Raw genomic sequence first — 18,635 nt, 5'->3', positions numbered from 1 at the left:
GTTCAGAAAGCCTGGACAGAGGGACGAATTCCCGATGATTGGAGTAGAGCTCTCATAGTACCCATATATAAAAAGGGAAATAAAACTGAATGTGAGAATTACAGAGGTATTTCCCTACTGAGTGTTCCTGGCAAGATCTATGCAAGTATACTTGAGAAACGGTTGAGAAGAATTGTGGAAGAAAAGCTTGGTGAAGAACAAGCTGGATTCAGGCCAAATAGAGGCTGTCAGGATCAGATCTTCACTTTACGACAAATAGTCGAGAAAGCATGGGAATATAACAAAGATCTGTATTTAAGTTTTGTCGATTTGGAAAAGGCATATGACAAGGTGCCAAGAGAGAAGCTATTCAATACGCTGCAGTTATATGGTGTCAATGGGGCATTATATCAAGCAATACTTAGTCTTTATTTGAGTTGTGAGTCAGCAGTTAGAATTGAAGGAAGTACAGGAAGATGGTTTAATGTTAAATCTGGTGTGAGACAAGGATGTACATTATCCCCTCTGTTATTCATTATCTATATGGATCACATTATGAAGGAATGTGGTATTAAACCTGATATCAAAATTGGAGATGTTAATGTCAGCTCTTTGCTTTATGCGGATGATGTTATACTTCTAAATAAATCCGCTACAAGTCTGCAAGATTCTCTGACTAAATTGAATAGCTGTTGTAATAGATATGGTATGAAGGTCAGCAATAAAAAGACAAAGACAATGAAAATAGGCAGAATCATTGAAAATGTCAACTGTGTTGTGAATGGAGAACCTGTGGAACAAGTAAAACATTTCAGCTACTTAGGCACAATTTTTACTGAAGATGGTAAACTAAATATAGAAATAGACAACAGAATCAGCAAAGCTGGTATCGTGGGAAGTCAATTGAATAAATTCATATGGAATAAGAAAGAAATTAGTCGGAACACTAAATTAGCTGTATACAAGACGGTGTTCAAACCAATTTTAACTTATGGATCTGAGAGCTGGGTCAGAAGTAAAACGCTTGACCAAAGACTAGAGACCGCAGATATGAGAGTCCTGAGAAAGATTAGAGGCGTGAACAGATGGCATCAATGGCAATATCATATTAAAAATGAGGATATTAGGAAAGAACTTGACATTGTCAGCATCCAGGAATGCGTTAGCAGAGCTAATCTCAGATGGTATGGTCACTTAAATAGAATGGGAGAGGAAAGATTAGCAAAACAAGTGTTCTCTGCCAGGTTGGCAGGAAAACGACCCAGAGGAAGACCAAGATATAGGTGGATTGATACGGTACAAAGTGCCTTAGACGATAGAAATATAAGATCTGATAATGTTGGAGTCTTGACAAGTAACAGACTGATTTGGAGGAAAATTGTAGATAGGAAGTTAGTAATGATGTAATTTTTTCATGTAGTACTGTCATATCCTGTACACCCCTTGAGGGTACATGGCAGGAATTTGATGATGATGATGATGATGATGATGGTTAAACGCAATCCTGTAAACAGCAAAAAATATTCTGTCTTTCTTTCCGTTGTGATATAGGAATTTGAGAATAGGTTTTAAAGTTTCAGAAAAATTATCAATGTTTCTGTATATTTGCGACTCCATTTTCAGTGACATAAATACATTACCTTCAAATTTTCAAATGGAATGTATACAGTTGTAATCAGATATTCAACTCAAAGAAAAATTTGATCATGTCCTATTGCTAGATTTTTATAAGACCTATCTTCCCACAGAAAAATATCCTTTGCTTCACAATCAAGCTTTATTCATGTCATCGCTTTTTGGTAGTACATACATTTATGAATAGCTATTTTCAAGAATGAAGCATACGAAGAGTAAAGTTAGATCAAAAATTTCTGATGAGAACCTTGAGAGCACACTACGAATTGCGACCACTTCCATTGAACCAGACATTGATGCATTGGTTTCATGTAAATTAGGCCAAATATCACACTACTTTCGTGTTTATGCTGCTCTCATTTTTTAATGTTATAATAAAAAATTTTAAAAAAATACAGGAAGTTTTGGTTGTGTCGGAATAAAATGATGAGTCATCCTTTTTTCCCACCCAACACTAAGTTACCTCATAAGGAGAGTATAAGGACATGCTTATGCCTCCGGACAGAGAATGTGCCATTTAACAATCCAAGAACATGTAAATATCCAAATGTGTGAGCTCTAGACAATGTTAAAATAGCCCATGAGTTAAGTAGAAATTAGTTGTAAGTGAATTAAAATATAAAATCATGTATAAATTGCCAAGTAAATGTGTATAAACTAGAGCAAACTTTAAGCCATGTAAAAGCAGTTCGTAGCCATGGCGTCCAATCGGCAGCTGCCATATGCGTGACGACACCACCGTGTGAAGGAGCTGTTTTGGAGTATAAAGGTTTCGGCGGGAATTCGAATCGCTCTCTTATCTCTTGTCTCCAGGTTTCGTCGGCACCTAGTCCTGTCGGAGAGCTGTGTAGAGCTTGCCGCCACGTGTAGCAAGAATCCCCCCCCCTTGCTATGTGTGCCACGTGGGCCAAGGCTGCAACTACAATGTATTCAGATCCATAAGAAGAAAGAGCCCCTGATGAAATCAACGTCAGTGTACAATATCTGTGTATGAGTGTTTTCGGTTCGTATGGAAACAAAGGAATAGCAAGACTACCATCAGTGAAGGTACAGTAAGCTGACCAAAGTATCCAGTTCAAGGCAAGAACGGTAAGTGGAAGATTTTCTTATGTTAAATGTTGAATTAAAGTAACCGAAGAGTAAGGAAACAGAGTAAAGGAAGCATGCTATTTCTGTGTAGTGCTATAGGAACAGCCTGCGATTTGGACATTTTGTCTACAGTTGAGAAGGAAGCATATTAGGCTCCAGCCGAACAGGAGGCCGAGGTCCGAACTGTTTGTGTGATTTAAGAACAGTAATGTTATATGGTCAGAACGTAACTAATTGTTAACTAAAATTTTGGAGGGGGGGATTAAGTAAGAATAAGAAGTATTATCCTAGAGAAGTTCATATCAGAAGTATTGTTGTCTTGTGTATATATGCAATATTACATGTGTGATAATATTAGGTAACTTAGTTATAAGAGTCTGAGAATAGATGTACGTTTAGAAGTGAGGAATTTATGTCAAGTAAGGGACTATAGTATAGAAGTTTTGTATGTGATTAATTAAGTAAAGGGAACCCAGACTCTTTTAAGATTAAGGATTTGATTAACATGTATACTTGTCTTTGTGCAATAATAAATGTGTTTCTTTAAATATAATCAAATGAGTTTGTCATCCTTTCTGCGGATTTGAGCTACCGTTTGGAAAACTTTGTACTGAGCATTTAAGGGGAAACCATTAGTGATAGAAGAATTGGGACCACGACTGCTTACTTCTTGATCCCTACATTTTCTTTAAGTATTCTTGGATGACATATCAGAATTTAGTTGCCGGCTGGCACAGTCTTTAATCAATATAAATTCGTCGGCAAACGCATATCTGATATTAAGTGATACAAAAATTTATGTTAACTGTAAGGCTAAAGTAAAGACAATTAAAGATAAAGATACAAAGATAGTCAAAGTCACACACGCCACACGCAAGACGCATAGGATATAACACTTATATACATTAACTAAATTATACATTTTATAAACGCCACAAGACAATTCCTCTTCACTTAATATGGCCCAGGCAAGCCAAAATGTTGACACCCATGGTATAGAGGAAAACTGATTACCTTGTGACTTAGTCCATATTGTAAGTGGTGAATATACTGATTGTCTATGATGTGGGAAAATCACAGGAGAGCTAGAGTGGCTGAAGAACGTGGTGGTGGATTTGAGCGATGCTAAAAAGAGTGTTTTTAATAGTGTATAGTGTGACTTCTGTCGTGAATTGTGCTACATTTTTTTTCAGTAATACAATAATAAACTCCAAAAGCAGCACCACTGAAGTGTCCTTCAGTGGTGCTACTTTTGGAGTTTAGTTGTTGTTTATATTGTGTTATTTTTGGATTATTGAAAAGGTGAGGTCAGAGTCAGACATCTGCGGTGGAAGAGAAGAAGAAGAGAAGTTTTCATTATTTAGTTATTTAGTATAGTTAAATATAGTTTAACTTTTTTAAATTTGAATGATGGTGGCAGCCGCACCTCCAATTATAAATGGCGCATTACCAAGTCCCCCCTCCCATTTAAGGACTATATTTTGCATAACATACTACAGGATTTTGTGGCATGGCAGTGCTTGTGGTATGTATACCCCAGCAATTGGATATGTGGCAGGTGAGAGAAGGGGGGGGGGGGCATACATATATGTGCAAAATGTAGGCAATGGGAAAAACTTAGTGAGTTAGAGATTACCATAAAAGAGAAAGGATTTCAATCCTTTCTCTTGCAACCACTACATCAGAACTAGCACAGATAGGCCAAGATACATTTACTCTTCACCACGAGTTAGCCACATTGCTTCCATCCAACCTTCGGAATAACATTGACATTATTACATACAACAAAGCTACAGCGATGTCTGACCAAAAGAAACGTAATTTAATTTAAAAATTTAATGTACTTCTTCAAGAAAAAAGAAAAACAAAGAACACATCTAGATCACTCCAAAGTAGTAATTAACCTTTCTTCAAGAGTCCCATCATGAACCGAAAAAAATCTACTTTTGAAAGGTTTCAACTTTACTTTAATGCCACGCCACATCCTGAAAATTGATATCATAGCTCAAATCGAGAAAGGAATTCAAAATCTACCTGAAGATGCATCGGATCTCATCCACATACAAAGTACAACATTACTATTAAAAAGCAAATTACCACCCAGGAACTTGCCATATATGGAATCTACAGCCCTAAAATAACTAAAAATCAGACAAAAACATCATTATAATTACGTTGGATAAAGGGAATGCGATGGTAGTCATGAACGCAGAGGACTATAACAAAAAAAATGAAAATTATTCTTGAAGATTCCAATACCTATACACCCTTAGACAGAGATCCCACTTGGCGAGCTCACAATAAAACCAATGATCTAATTAAAAATATACCCAATTGGACTGAAGAACTAAAAAGAACTCTAAAATCAAAACACCCACTAGTTTCTAGAATATACGGAGTACCAAAAATACATAAGAAAGATACTCCTTTAAGACCAATAGTGGATGCAAGAGACTCCCTGACCTCAAATCTGGCAAAAACCTCGCCAACATGATTTTACCACACACATAGGAAAAACAACATCATTTGTTAAGAACAGTGTACATTTCATTGAGAAGGTAAAGGATATATACATAGAACCCTCAGACATCTTGGCAAGTTTGGATGTAGTCAGCCTTTTTACAAATGTTCCCAGAAATGAAACAGTGAATCTCCTTGAAGATCTTTTTCCACCGGATATTGTAGAATTATATTGCATAAAAAATATACGTTTTTCATGTATCAAGACAAATTTTGAACAAAAAGGACTGGCAATGGGCTACCCCCCCCTTTTTTCCTTCCTTGGCTTTAGCAAACCTATATATGGAAAATTTTGAAAATAATGCATTAAACAACTATCGTAAAAAAACCGAAAATTTGGCTTTGTTATGTAGACAATATCTTCATCATATGACAGAGGAACTCACTGTTTTTAAAGATTATCTTAATAATCTGCACAACAACATAAAATTCACTTTAGAACAGGAAGAAAGTAAAAAACTACCTTTCCTTTATATCCTAATAGAAATCAATGAAAAAGAAAAACAGATTATCTTTCTCCATTTATAGAAAACCCACCAACACAGGAAGATTTCTTAATGCTGCCTCACACCACCACCCCATGTAAAAAATAGGTTTAATAAAAACCTTGAGGGATAGAACTTACAATATTTCCAGCACAGAAGAAAAGCGGAATGAAGAATTACATTATTTAACACAGATCCTCAAAAAAAAAAAAAAGTTTTGAACATAAGATAATCAAGAAAATCCTCAACACACCTCCTACAAGCATCTCACAAAAGCATGATTTCAAGAATGCAATTATGCTACCATACATCAAGAACGTTATAGACAAATTGGCCAAATTACTATACAAGCATAACATTAAAGTAGCTTTTCTAGCACTAGAAAAAATATCAAGATTTCTACATCCCCCAAAACCCCCACATCACCCTTTAAAAAACAAGCTGTCCATAAAATTTATTGTTCCTGTGGTATCTGTTAAGTAGGCCAGATGGGAAGATCGAGGGAAATTCATATGAACGAACATCAAAAAGAAGTACAAAAAAAGGAGAGAACACAAATCAGGCTTAGCATCCCACACAACTTCCACAGGCCATAATGTACTTTGGCATAAAACAAACATGTCTTATATTGAAAAAAATTGTTTCACAAGAAAATTCAAGGAAGCTGCAAATATGCTTAGAATCCCAATGCAATGCAACAAAAACCAAAGCCTAATTCTACACCAAGTTTGGTCAGCATTCATAAAAAATATACCCAAGTCAGACCTCGGACAGAGTGAACGAACAACAGAATGTGACAACATCCAGCACTGTTCAAACATAGCATGCATTAATGTATGTATAGATACCGCATTCAGATTTTTTAATTTGATAAACAGTTAGACCTCCATAACAACATCTAATGGACTATTTTGGGTAATTTCTCATTTCTTGTGTTTAAACTTTTAGTTACCTGTAACCCCAGAAGATGTAAGTCAAACGACATACGAAACTTGTTTGGTTTGTTTATCTTTATTTATCTTAACAAACATGTGGTCACAATACTGGAATCTTTCTTTTGAACTGCTAAACCACAGAAACCTATGCCTACAATCAGAGCAAAAGTCTTTTTACTTACCATCATATTTTAAACAATTCCAGAATTCTTTTTGAACTCTTCTAGTTTCTATAATTGATTTAATACATCTGGAAACAAACAGAAAATGTTTTACTATAGAAAATAAAAACAATTAGCAAATTCCAGAAGAAAAATCTCATTACATGAATTTATTCTCTCTCTCTCTCTTTTTTTTTTTAAGTTTCAAAATAAATTTTGAAGTTTTATCTTCAGACTCAGTTATTATTACATGATCATCTGCAAATAGAAAGGTGCTTAAGTTTGCATTAGAAGGTAGTTTAACCTGACGCTGGTGAGGTGGGAAAATGTAACAAAAGTGGTAAGGCGGGGTCCCACAGACCCACCCAAATAATGTAGTGTATTATAGAAATCCATATCTTTTTAATCAATATTAGATTATGTATTGTTTAGGATTTTTCCTCACAGTCTTGTTCTGTGTCAGACTCATGGTTATTGACTAATTCTAAATCAATTTCACTATCATCATCTCTGCTAAATGGCTCCTCATCTGTCAAAGCATCATCTATAAGTTGACATAATCTCTGTTCTTCCTGCTCATAACTCATATGGTAAAAAAAGGATATTATTCTCAAAATATCCTCTAAATATTTATGAAAACGTATTCGCTTATAATTGGTATGTAAAAATATAGAAGACACAGCAGTAAAGTTAATATTCTGTACAAGACCTCACTTAAAAACAAAAATAAACTAGACTACAATAAAACTGTAACCATTCCATACATTAAAGAGATATCAGACAATACAACCTTAAAGCCATCTTTAAACCTCCTGCAAATTTAAAGAACTCAACTCATCCAAGGATCCACTCCCTCCGCTGGCCCGCCCTGGAGTATACCATATTCATTGCACCTGTAATTTGCCCTATATAGAGGAAACAGGATGCACAATTCCTATCAGAAAAAAGGAACATAAACGACACATTAAATATAATAACTATGGTCAAGCTGGTCTTTCTGATCATGCCCTGAATATTTTATATAGAATTGACTGGAAAAGCACCTGTTGTTTACATCGCACCAAAACATGGTATGAACATAAATTTGAGGAGGGGCCTATGAGATTCTTATCAACCACCCTAATCTTAACAATAATGATGGTCTAAAAATCCCAAGAATATAGAAGGCACATATTCTACCCACTTAACCTTTCTCCTTAATAGGTAATTATAAATGGGACCATAGGTAATCCAGGATCTTAAATCTAATATTGTCATGCAAAATTAGGACATCATTTTTACTGTAACAAAACTATCTATATGAAAGAATTTTTTTTCTCTGATATTGTCTTAAATAGAATATAGCTTTGATGTAGTTATTTTATTTTATTTTATTTCATTTATTTATTGCAATTTTATTTTCAATAAAATTACAATAAATAAGGGTCAGGCCAATAAAATAACTATTGATCAATTCATTGTGTCTTCGGCATGCTGTGTGAAATATAATTTAGGTTGTCTCTGTATATGTATGTGTATACTCCAGATGATGACTTTAATATGAAGGTCGAAAAGACAGGAAATAATTATTTATAACTTGGTTGTAGAGTCCATAATTTGCGTAAAATGAATGCTGATCGCCGTGTAATGATTCTAAAGGAAAGTTTCTTTTTATAATCTGATTTTGCCTATCTTACCATGCTGGTCACTTTTTTCCTTACCTTTGTACTGTTCGTGAGCTTTCTGGTCACCTTTCTCCTTGGGGGGGGGGGGTAGAACAAGAGGCAATCACTGGAAGCTGTATATGGAGGGTGTGAACATAGAAGTGAGGAGCAGGTTCTTTGGACGGAGAGTGGAATGCATTGCCTGAGTGTGTTGTGAATATAAACACATTGAATCAGTTTAAGGCATGGTTGATGAGCATTGTGTGCAATAGTGTGCACCTCCATGATGAGTCTCTGATTACATGGTGGTCAGATGATGATAATAATAATAATATCCTCCACAACAGTTTCTTTGTATCTTCTGCTTAATGATACTACTCATCCATGTAACTCCTACTGATTAATCTTACAATCCGATATTACTTCCTTCAGCTGTCTCTTAACTATTTCCCATGCACTACTAACATCCATCTTTTGCAAGTTTTTATGCCATGACACAGCTTCAAGCTTCCTCCTAAGCTTGTCATAATCACATGCCTTTAGTTCTACAGATATCCCGATATCACTTCTTGAAAGAATATCCATGTTTTACAGCCTCCCAAATCAAGACTCCATGATCACTTCACTCCCAATAGGAGGCAATGTGGTCACCTTGGTTATAGACAGCTCTTCTGATCCTGACCAGAGCCAATACTCTAATACCTTGAGTTCCCTTCATCACATTCTGCCTCAAGTCATTATCTCTCATTAGGTGTAAAAATTCCATTTTCTACTTGCCATGTGATAATCTTTTGTCCTTCCAATCTGTACCTCTATAGTTGAAGTCTTCTTCTTCTTCTTCTTCCTATCATGGATTTTAGGCCAAGTGGCCTGTTCTGGATCTCATGTCATTGCTTTCTTGGTCGTTCAATTCTTCTTTTTCCATTTATTTTATATCCAAGTAGTATTTTTGGCAGTCTGCTAACCGTTTTTGTTTATATTTACTTATATGATGATTAATTGGTTTTACATTCAGGGATTGTAAAATTTCTTCATTTGTTTAATGGTCCCACTTGTTACATCCAGCTGTTTATCTGAGAAATTTCATTTCTGGTGTTTGAATCCATTTTTCATTCCTCTTTTTTATGGTCCATGTTTCACTTCCATATAATAAAATTGGTTTAGACAGAACATTACGAGGTGGCATAAAAACGTTTCGAGACTAGTTTTGTAACATGCCAACAGATGGCAGCACAAGGCTGCACGCACATTCACAGGGAGCACTGACCTTCATAAGACAGTGGGCCAAAAGACATCGTATCGTCCTATGTACATCAGGATCTATGCAACTGGTGCAATTCTGATCACGTGTGTTACCAAGACTGAGATTTCATCATGGACAGCAAGTTAGAACAAAGAGCGAATGTGAAATTCTGCGTGAAACTGGGCAAATCTGCCACAGAGAGGTTTGACATGATTTTGCAAGCTTATGGTGATGCCGCAATGAGTCATTCGAGGTGTTTTGAGTGGCATGCATGCTTCAAGAGTGGAAGAACATCACAGGAATGCGACAAGAGATCAGAAGACCTTCAAAGAGCTCAACCCCTGAAAATGTTGAAAAAATTCGGCAACTTATGCATGACGATCATCGGAGAACACTCCATAACATTGCTGCCATTGTCAGTGTGTCATACGAAACAGTCCAGGCGATCCTCACGTGTGATTTGAACATGTGCCGTGTTGCTGCCAAGTTCGACCCCGCAGCATTGTGCATTGAGAATTCGTCCCCAGAGGCCAGACAGTCAATAATTAGTTCTACTGATAGGTTTTAAGGGGCATCTGAGGGAAGACATTCGGCAAAAGCGACCAGATCTGTGGTGCACGAAAAACTGGATGCTCCATGACAACAATGCACCCTGTCACTGAGCTCTCCTCACACGTGAGTTTCTCGGCTGAAACAACATGATCTCACTTCCACACCCACCCTACTCGCCAGATTTGGCTCCTGCAGACTTCGCCCTCTTCCCGAAGATGAAGATCCAGCTTAAAGGTCACCGTTTTGACACCATTGTGGAGAGATCCAGTGCAAATCGCAGAAGGTGCTTGACACGCTTCAAAAAGAAGACTTTCAGGATACATTCCAGAAGTGGCAGGAATGCTGGGAACGTTGTATTGCTATGCAAGGAGACTATTTTGAAGGTGATTTCTTGTAAACAGAGCTAGTCTTGAAACTTTTTGATACCACCTTGTATTGTAGTCTGATTCTGGTGTGTTTTTGTACTAAGGATAGCTTAAATATAGATACAGTTTTACTGATCTCTGCAAATCAGTAAAACTGCATCCATCTTTATTGTCCTAATTGTTCCTATTGTCCTAACTTGACTGCTATTTTATTTCCAATGTATATTTCTTGAATAGACTAAGAGTTGGTCTGGTATATTTAGATCAGTTAATATTTATTATTATTATTATTACGGGCAACTCCAAGGAGTCCTTAGACTCATCGAGGAAAGCTCTAACATCATGTCAAAAACAACAATTTAACATTCATACAGTATCTATTATACTTCACCTTGAACTCATTTACAGTCATGTAAATGAGTTCAAGGTGCAACCACAACAGGCTCTGGCAGCTTATTCCACTCATTCACCACTCTCCAAGTAAAAAAGCCTAGTTCTAAAACCCTTGCTAACCACACTCTTGCCCAGCTTCCATCCATGCATGGCCCCTAGTCCTACCACCACCAGTCCTATTCTCAAAAATATCTTTTGAATTAATCTTATAGAAACTCTTCAGTAATTTGAATGTTTCAATCATATAACCCCTTTACCACCTATCAACCAATTTCTGCAATCCACAAATCTTCAACCTGTTCTCATAAGGTTCATTCCATAGACCTGCTATCATCTTGGTCACTCGTCTCTGGATCCTCTCCACCTCCTCCCCATCAAGAAGCAACCTAGGTGACCAAATCTGGGAACAGTAGTCGAGATGGGATCTTATCAAGGCTTGATACAGAGGAACAATAACCTGTTTGTTACTGCTCGTCAAAATATTTTTCAGCAACTAAGTGATTTGATGAGCTGATTTAGCCACTTTTGCAATGTGCCCCCCTAAACTTCATCTCCCTATCCACCAACACTCCCAAGTCCCTGGCCTCATCGATCTCCTGGAGTACAGTTCCACCAATGTGGTATACTGCTGGTAATCTTTTCAACCCAAAATGCATAACCTTACATTTTGTCACATTAAATTGAAATCTATTCTCCTTAGCCTAGTCTGCAATCTATCCAAGTCTTCCTACAAGATTTTGGCATCTTCTGCATTCACTATTGCCCTACCTAACTTTGCATTATCAGCAAACAAATGAACAATTCCTCTCAGATCCTTTCCTATATCGTTAATGAACAAATTAAACAGTAGTGGTCCAAGAACAGAACCCTGTGGGACACCCTAGTGATGGGTCGTCTTTTTGATTCTAGTCCTGAATAAACTACTCTCTGATATCCCTCCATCAACCACCCTCCTATCCATCTCACAAACCCTATATCCATCCCCATATGCTGCTGCAGTTTACTGATTAGATTTCCATGTGGTATCCTGTCAAAGGCCTTAGCAAGGTCCAGTAGAATCACTGTAAACCTATTACACTTATCCAGTTCAGTCGTCACTGTGTTATAAAATGTGAGGCAAGTTACTGAGGCACGATCTACCCTTCACAAAACCATGCTGTCCCCAATACAGTATCCCATTCTCATCTATCCATTCCTGTAATTTCCTCTTGACTATTTTCTCCAAGACCTTGACAATGATTCCTGATATGCTCATCAGTTGGTAATTTACAACAGTCTTGGAACCACCTTTATGCAGTGGAACTATTATCCCCTCTTTCCACCCCCTTGGGACTAACCCAGACCTGAGACTCAAATTAAACAAAATAGTCAAGGGCACTGACAATTCTTTAGCTGCTTCATGTACAACACGAGCTGGTATACCATTCCACAGATATATTGACATTGAGGTTTTGTAATAGACTGGTCACCTCCACTTCATTCACTACTATTCCTGTATAAGCTGTTAGTTCCTTCATTCCTACAATGCCACCACCTGGATGATATACTCTTGCAAAGTGCTCGCTCAGTAATTCCACTATATCAACTGATTCGGTTACCTCCTTACCATCAACATTCTTTAAAATTATTCTGCCATATACATTTTTGCTTTTACTTGCAACATATCGAAAAAACTGTTTGGGATTCTCTTTAGCACACATGGCTAATTTTCTTTCATAATCTGCTTTTGGTTTTCTTACCACACTCGTTACCCTTCTGGTCTGCACTTTATACTGTTCATGTGACTGCAGGTCACCTTTCTCCTTAAATTCCCTCCACAGTTGTTTCTTTTTTTGCAGCTCAAGCTTAATGGTGTTATTCATCCTTTTAACCCCTACTTGCTTTATTAGTCGGACTCTAGGTATAGAGTCAGCCATTGCCTCCTGCAAACACTCTTAACCACCTCCCATGCACTATCTATCAACATCCAGCCCTTGCAGTTTTACATGCCATGGCACTAAACCAAGCAAACTCCTAAGCTTGTCATACTTACCAGCCTGGTAATTCCATATGTACCCTGTCTTAATTGAAAATTCCACACATTTAGCCACCTCCCAAGTCAAGACCCTATGATCACTCTCACCAATTGGTGGCAACGTGGTCATATTCGTTAGAGCCAAATTCTCAGATGCAATTACTAGGTCAAGCACTCTCTGATCCCTAGTATTTTTCATTAAATGCTGTCGCAGATAGTTATCCCTTAATAACTGCATAAAATCCAATTCCTTCCTCCCATGTGTCCTCTCCTTCTTCCAATCAATGTTACCATAGTAATCCCCCATAACAATTACCCTCCTTCCACTCATTGCTTCTATTTGCTTATGCATACTATCTCCACCATCTATTCAATTACCTGGTCTATAGCAGCACCCAATTGTATATTTTGTTCTGCTGGCCTGAATCTCGCACCATATAGCCTCAAATGTGCTCTTTTCTCTATCCTGTAGTTCATCAGCTATCATCAATAACACTCCTTCCCCATTTTATTCTCGCTGTCACTTCATGAACACACTACATCCTTCACATTCAATCCCACTAACTATATCATCTGCTGTCAGCATGTTTCACTAATGCCAATAACCTGTGGCCTGGAAGAGCTAACCAACACCAAAAATTCTTCGTTCTTGTTCCTAATACTACTCGTATTAGTATGCATGAATTGCAGAAGCCCGTTAGTCCCACCCCTATTTTGATGCCTTATACTAACTATCCCATTTTGGTTTGTTGTCCTTTGTACTTGCTCGGGCATAAAAATGAGGAATTATTTGTAGGGAGTGAGATCACTAGGTTGGCGCAGTGATACACAGTGCACACTGAGAGTTGGAGCACCTGCAAAACTCTTTCCAGAGTGCCTCGGCTAACAGAAATAAACAAGTGTTTGAAAGGAAAAATAAGTGTAAGAGTGGGAGAGTTTCTGAAATGAAGGAAAGAGTGCTGTATGGTGACTTGTTATTAAGAGGAGTGATAGATGGGAGTTTAACTAAATTGTACTTACCAGGTGCAAAATTTAAGGATGTAAGCGAGAGTATTAGAGTGCAAAAACAGAGGGTGAAAGAACTGACAGTTGTGGCAGGTATGAATGAATTGAAAGGAGATAAATTTTTTATGAGAGAGGACTTTAAAGTATTGTTAAAGGTAGTGAAAGAAAAGAGTGACAGAGTTAGGATGGTGAGTCTGTTGCCACAGTACGACAGAGAGGAGTTTAGAAGGAGGGCCATCATCGCAAATGACTTTATGCGCAGGTTATGCAGACAGTGTAGTGTGAATGAGTTTGATGGGTGAAAGGATTGATACAAGATGGATGGCCTGCATTTGAATGGATTTGGTGTGCAGAGACTGGAAAAACTGTTGCTGAATGAAGTGAAAATGGATGTGCAGAACCAGGGAAACTAGAACTACCAAGGAGGGGGGGGGTGAATATGCGGACATCAGTGAGACGGTTGAGGGTAAGAATGTATATAATGTACCTGAGCCAGTACTAAAGACAAGAAATTGGAATGGGATAGTTAGAATAATGCATCAAGATAGGGGTGGGACAAAAGGACCTCTGCATTTCATGTATACTAATGCCAGGAGTATTAGAACAAGAAGGAAGAATTTTTGGCCTTGATTGGATCTTCCTGGCCACAGGTTATTGGCATTAGTGAAACATGGCTGACGGAAGATGATATAGTTAGTGGGATAGAATGTGTAGGTTATAGTGTGTTTAGGAGGGTTAGTTAGGTAATGCAATAGTAAATGCAGAAGATGTCAAAATCTTGCAGGAAGACTTGGATAGATTGGAGTTCTTGGCTAAGGAGAATGGATGTCAATTTAATGTGACAAAATGTATGGTTATGCATTTTGGGGTGAAAAGATTAGCAGCAGGATACCACATTGGTAGAACTGTACTCCAGGAGATCGATGAGGCCAGGGACTTGGGAGTGTTGGTGGATAGGGAGATGAAGTTTAGGGGGGCACATTGTAAAAGTGGCTAAATCAGCTCATCAAATCACTTGCATGCTGAAGAATACTTTGACGAGCAGAGACAAGCAAGTTATTGTTCCTCTGTACGGAGCCTTCATAGGACCTCATCTCGACTACTGTGCCCAGATTTGGTCGCCTAGGTTGCTTCTTGATGGGGAGGAGGTGGAGAGGATCCAGGGGCAAGTGACCAAGATGATAGCAGGTCTATGGGATGAACCTTACGAGAACAAGTTGAAGATTTGTGGGTTGCAGAAATTAGTTGATAGGCAGAAAAGGGGAGATATGATTGAGACATTCAAATTCTAAAGGGTTTCTATAGGATTAATTCAGAGGATATTTTTGAGATCAGGACTGGTGGTGGGAGAACTAGGGGACACCTATGGAAGCTGGGCAAGAGTGTAGTTAGCAAGGGTGTTAGAGCTTAGTTCTTTACTTTTAGAGTGGTAAATGAGTGGAATAAGCTGCCAGAGACACACTTTCCTTACACTTTCTGCACACATTCACTACACTATCATTATCTAACCAAACTCTAACAGCTCGCCGGAAAGCATACATCTCGCAGACGTTACACTGAATAAACTCCCTTATGTTAAAATTTTTGAACAAAGATGGCGATTTGGATGCCATTTTTTTCCTTCTTATCGGTGCCATGTGCACACTATCTATCATATCTTATCAAAATACTAATTGAAATAATGCAGAAAACACACAAAAATCACACAGACATGCTAAGATATGAAAAGTAAACAATACTACGTAAGACTCTAGCAATATGGCCAATTATTACTCAAAATAACACTTATCTTTTCAGGAGCTCTCTACAAACACTACACACCATGTAGCCCTCTAGCGAATCAATCCTCAAATAACCAATCCTCAAATTTTAAATATCTTTTAATTTTACCAAAGGCATTTTCATAATCAATGAAGGCCATGTGAGCAGTGGGTCCTGGTGCTCTGATGCAATTTTAAGTTGAGCACCCACATTTAATTAAAGCAAATATTAAAATGTGTTTTATTTCCTTTTTTCTACTCACTTCGGTGTCCCTTGAACAAGGTGCCCTGATGCGACACATCACCTGCATACAGTGTTAAGCAGGTACTGCATGTATGTTTTTTTTTGAAATTCTCTTCGCTTTTCAATTAATATTTTTAGAGTGAAAATTGAGGCTATGCAAGAGCAGCTTATTTTAGAATTCATTCCTTCTAGTAGTTCTACAATACTGTTTAGTTGAAGTCTCCCATAATAATTAATCAACTTGCACTCACTATACCAATTTACTGATGCATATGGATGAATGATGGAGAAAGTAGTCAAGAGAAAAATACAAGAATGGATTGATGATAATGAGATATTGTACAGGGGACAGCATGGCTTTGTGAAGGGTAGATCATGCCTCAGTAACTTGCTCAAGTTTTATAACACAGTGATGGCTGGACCTGGCTAAGGCATTTGACAGGATACCACATGGAATTCTAATCCGTAAACTACAACATATGGGAATGGATATAGGGTTGGTGAGATGGATAGAAGGGTGGTTGATGGAGAGATATCAGAGAGTAGTTTATTCAGGAGTAGAGTCCAAAAGACGGCCTGTGACTAGTGGTGTGCCACAGGGTTCTGTTCTTGGACCACTGCTGTTTAATTTGTTCATTAACGACATAGGGAAGGATCTAAGAGGAACAGTTCATTCGTTCGCTGATGATGCAAAGTTAGATAGGGCAATAGTGAATGCAGAAGATGTCAAAATCTTGCAGGAAGACTTGGATAGATTGGAGTTCTGGGCTAAAGAGAATGGATGTCAATTTAATGTGACAAAATGTAAGGTTATGCATTTTGGGGTGAAAAGATTAGCAGCAGTATACCACATTGATGGAACTGTACTCCATGAGATTGATGAGGCCAGGGACTTGGGAGTGTTGGTGGATAGGGAGATGAAGTTTAGGGGGCACACTGCAAAAGTGGCTAAATCAGCTCATCAACTCACTTGGTTGTTGAAAAATACTTTGACGAGCAGAGGCAAACAAGTTATTGTACCGCTTCACCGAGCCTTGATAAGACCTCATCTCGACTACTGTGCCCAGATTTGGTCACCGAGGTTTCTTCTTGATGGGGAGAGGTGGAGAGGATCCAGAGGCGAGTGACCAAGATGATAGCAGGTCTATGAAATGTACCTTATGAAAACAGGTTGAAGATTTGTGGGTTGCAGAAATTACTTGATAGGCAGAAAAGGGGAGATATGATTGAGACATTCAAATTGCTAAAGGGTTTCTATAGGATTAATTCTGAGGATATTTTTGAGATCAGGACTAGTGGTGAGAGAACTAGGGAACATCTATGGAAGCTGTGCAAGAATGTGGTTAGCAAGGGTGTTAGAGCTGGGTTCTTTACTTTTTAGAGTGGTAAATGAGTGGAATAAAGCTGCCAGAGTCTGTTGTGGGTACTATGACAGCGAATGAGTTCAAGGCAAGGTATGATAGATATTGTGAGAATGTCGAATAGTTGTGTGGACATGATGTTTAGGGCCTCCCTCGATGAGTCTAAGAACTCCCTGGCGTCGCCCGTAATAATAATAATAATAATATCTTCCACATCATTCCTGGAACTTCATGGCCTTTGGCAGCAACCAACTAATCATATATTTTGTCACATTAGCCTTAATCTCACAACAGACTGCCTCAAAAAGAACTGCCATCTACCCACCCACCTGTCTTATACTCATTTTGGCTGTAATTTATCTCTATCATGACTACTCCTATCCCCATCTTATCTTCTCTAACCGCCCTGAAAATACTCTCAAGTCTTCACAATTTGTCCATGTAACTGCATCAACTGCTGTTAGCTAAGTCTCACTAATGCCTGTAACTTTTGTTGAGGTTGTGCTAACCAATACTAAAAACTCCCTTATGCTTCTGGTATTATTTTTATTATTATTAACACCTGACCTCCATGGAAACAGAGACTCATCGTGTAAGGTACACACTATTGCACACAATGCTCATCCAACTGTGCCTTAAACTGATTCGATGCATTCCCAACATGCGCAGGCAATGCATTCCACTCACCATGCAAAGAACTTTTCCTCACTCCTCTGCTTATACAGTTTCTAGTGATGGTCTCTTGTTCTATCCCCCCACCACCACTTCTATTAAAAAATCTCTTATATATGAACCTGATAACAACCCCTGACTAGCTTATGTCTCAATCACATTACTACTGCTCCTCCTATTCATGAGGCTTTGCAACTAACATTCTCTCAATTTGTCCACGTATTCCACATTCCAAAGACCACTGACCACCTTAGTGAATCTTCTCTGGATCCTTTCTAATATATTCTCATCATAACCATCATAACCTTTTTATTTCTACATGTCAGGGTCCTCTGCATCATTGCCATTATCCAATGTGACAACATCACAACTTGTGCAATGTGGCCCCTGAATTCCAGGTCCCTGTCCACCACCAATCCCAGATCACTCATTCCGTCTATATCCTTTAAAGTTTCCCACCAAGTGTATACTTTGCATCCCATCATTGTTTACTAAATTTCAAAAACTTTCACATTGTAACATTGAACTGACAGTTCCACTTACTTGCCTATTCATGCAATCTATTCAAGTCCTCCTGAA

General features: G+C 38.0%; 1 protein-coding gene across 3 annotated transcripts in view; it reads right to left on the bottom strand.

Moving 5' to 3' along the window:
- LOC150098116 (polyamine deacetylase HDAC10-like) overlaps positions 1 to 18,635 on the bottom strand; it is a 420,755-nt gene that overhangs the window by 28,435 nt on the left and 373,685 nt on the right. For all 3 annotated transcript variants that reach the window (XM_090406206.1, XM_090406205.1, XM_090406204.1), the window contains one exon: positions 6,826 to 6,893. In XM_090406206.1, coding sequence (XP_090262332.1) covers positions 6,826 to 6,893 — 68 coding nt within the window. The remainder of the gene's footprint in view (positions 1 to 6,825; positions 6,894 to 18,635) is intronic.

Source organism: Typopeltis vanoorti, chromosome 16 (assembly GCF_054136105.1).
Source record: "Typopeltis vanoorti isolate ZY-2024b chromosome 16, IOZ_Tvanoo_1.0, whole genome shotgun sequence".
NCBI classification, from domain to species: Eukaryota; Metazoa; Arthropoda; class Arachnida; order Uropygi; family Thelyphonidae; genus Typopeltis; species Typopeltis vanoorti.
Note: the sequence above shows the minus strand (reverse complement) of the source record. Positions and strands in the feature narration are given on the sequence as shown.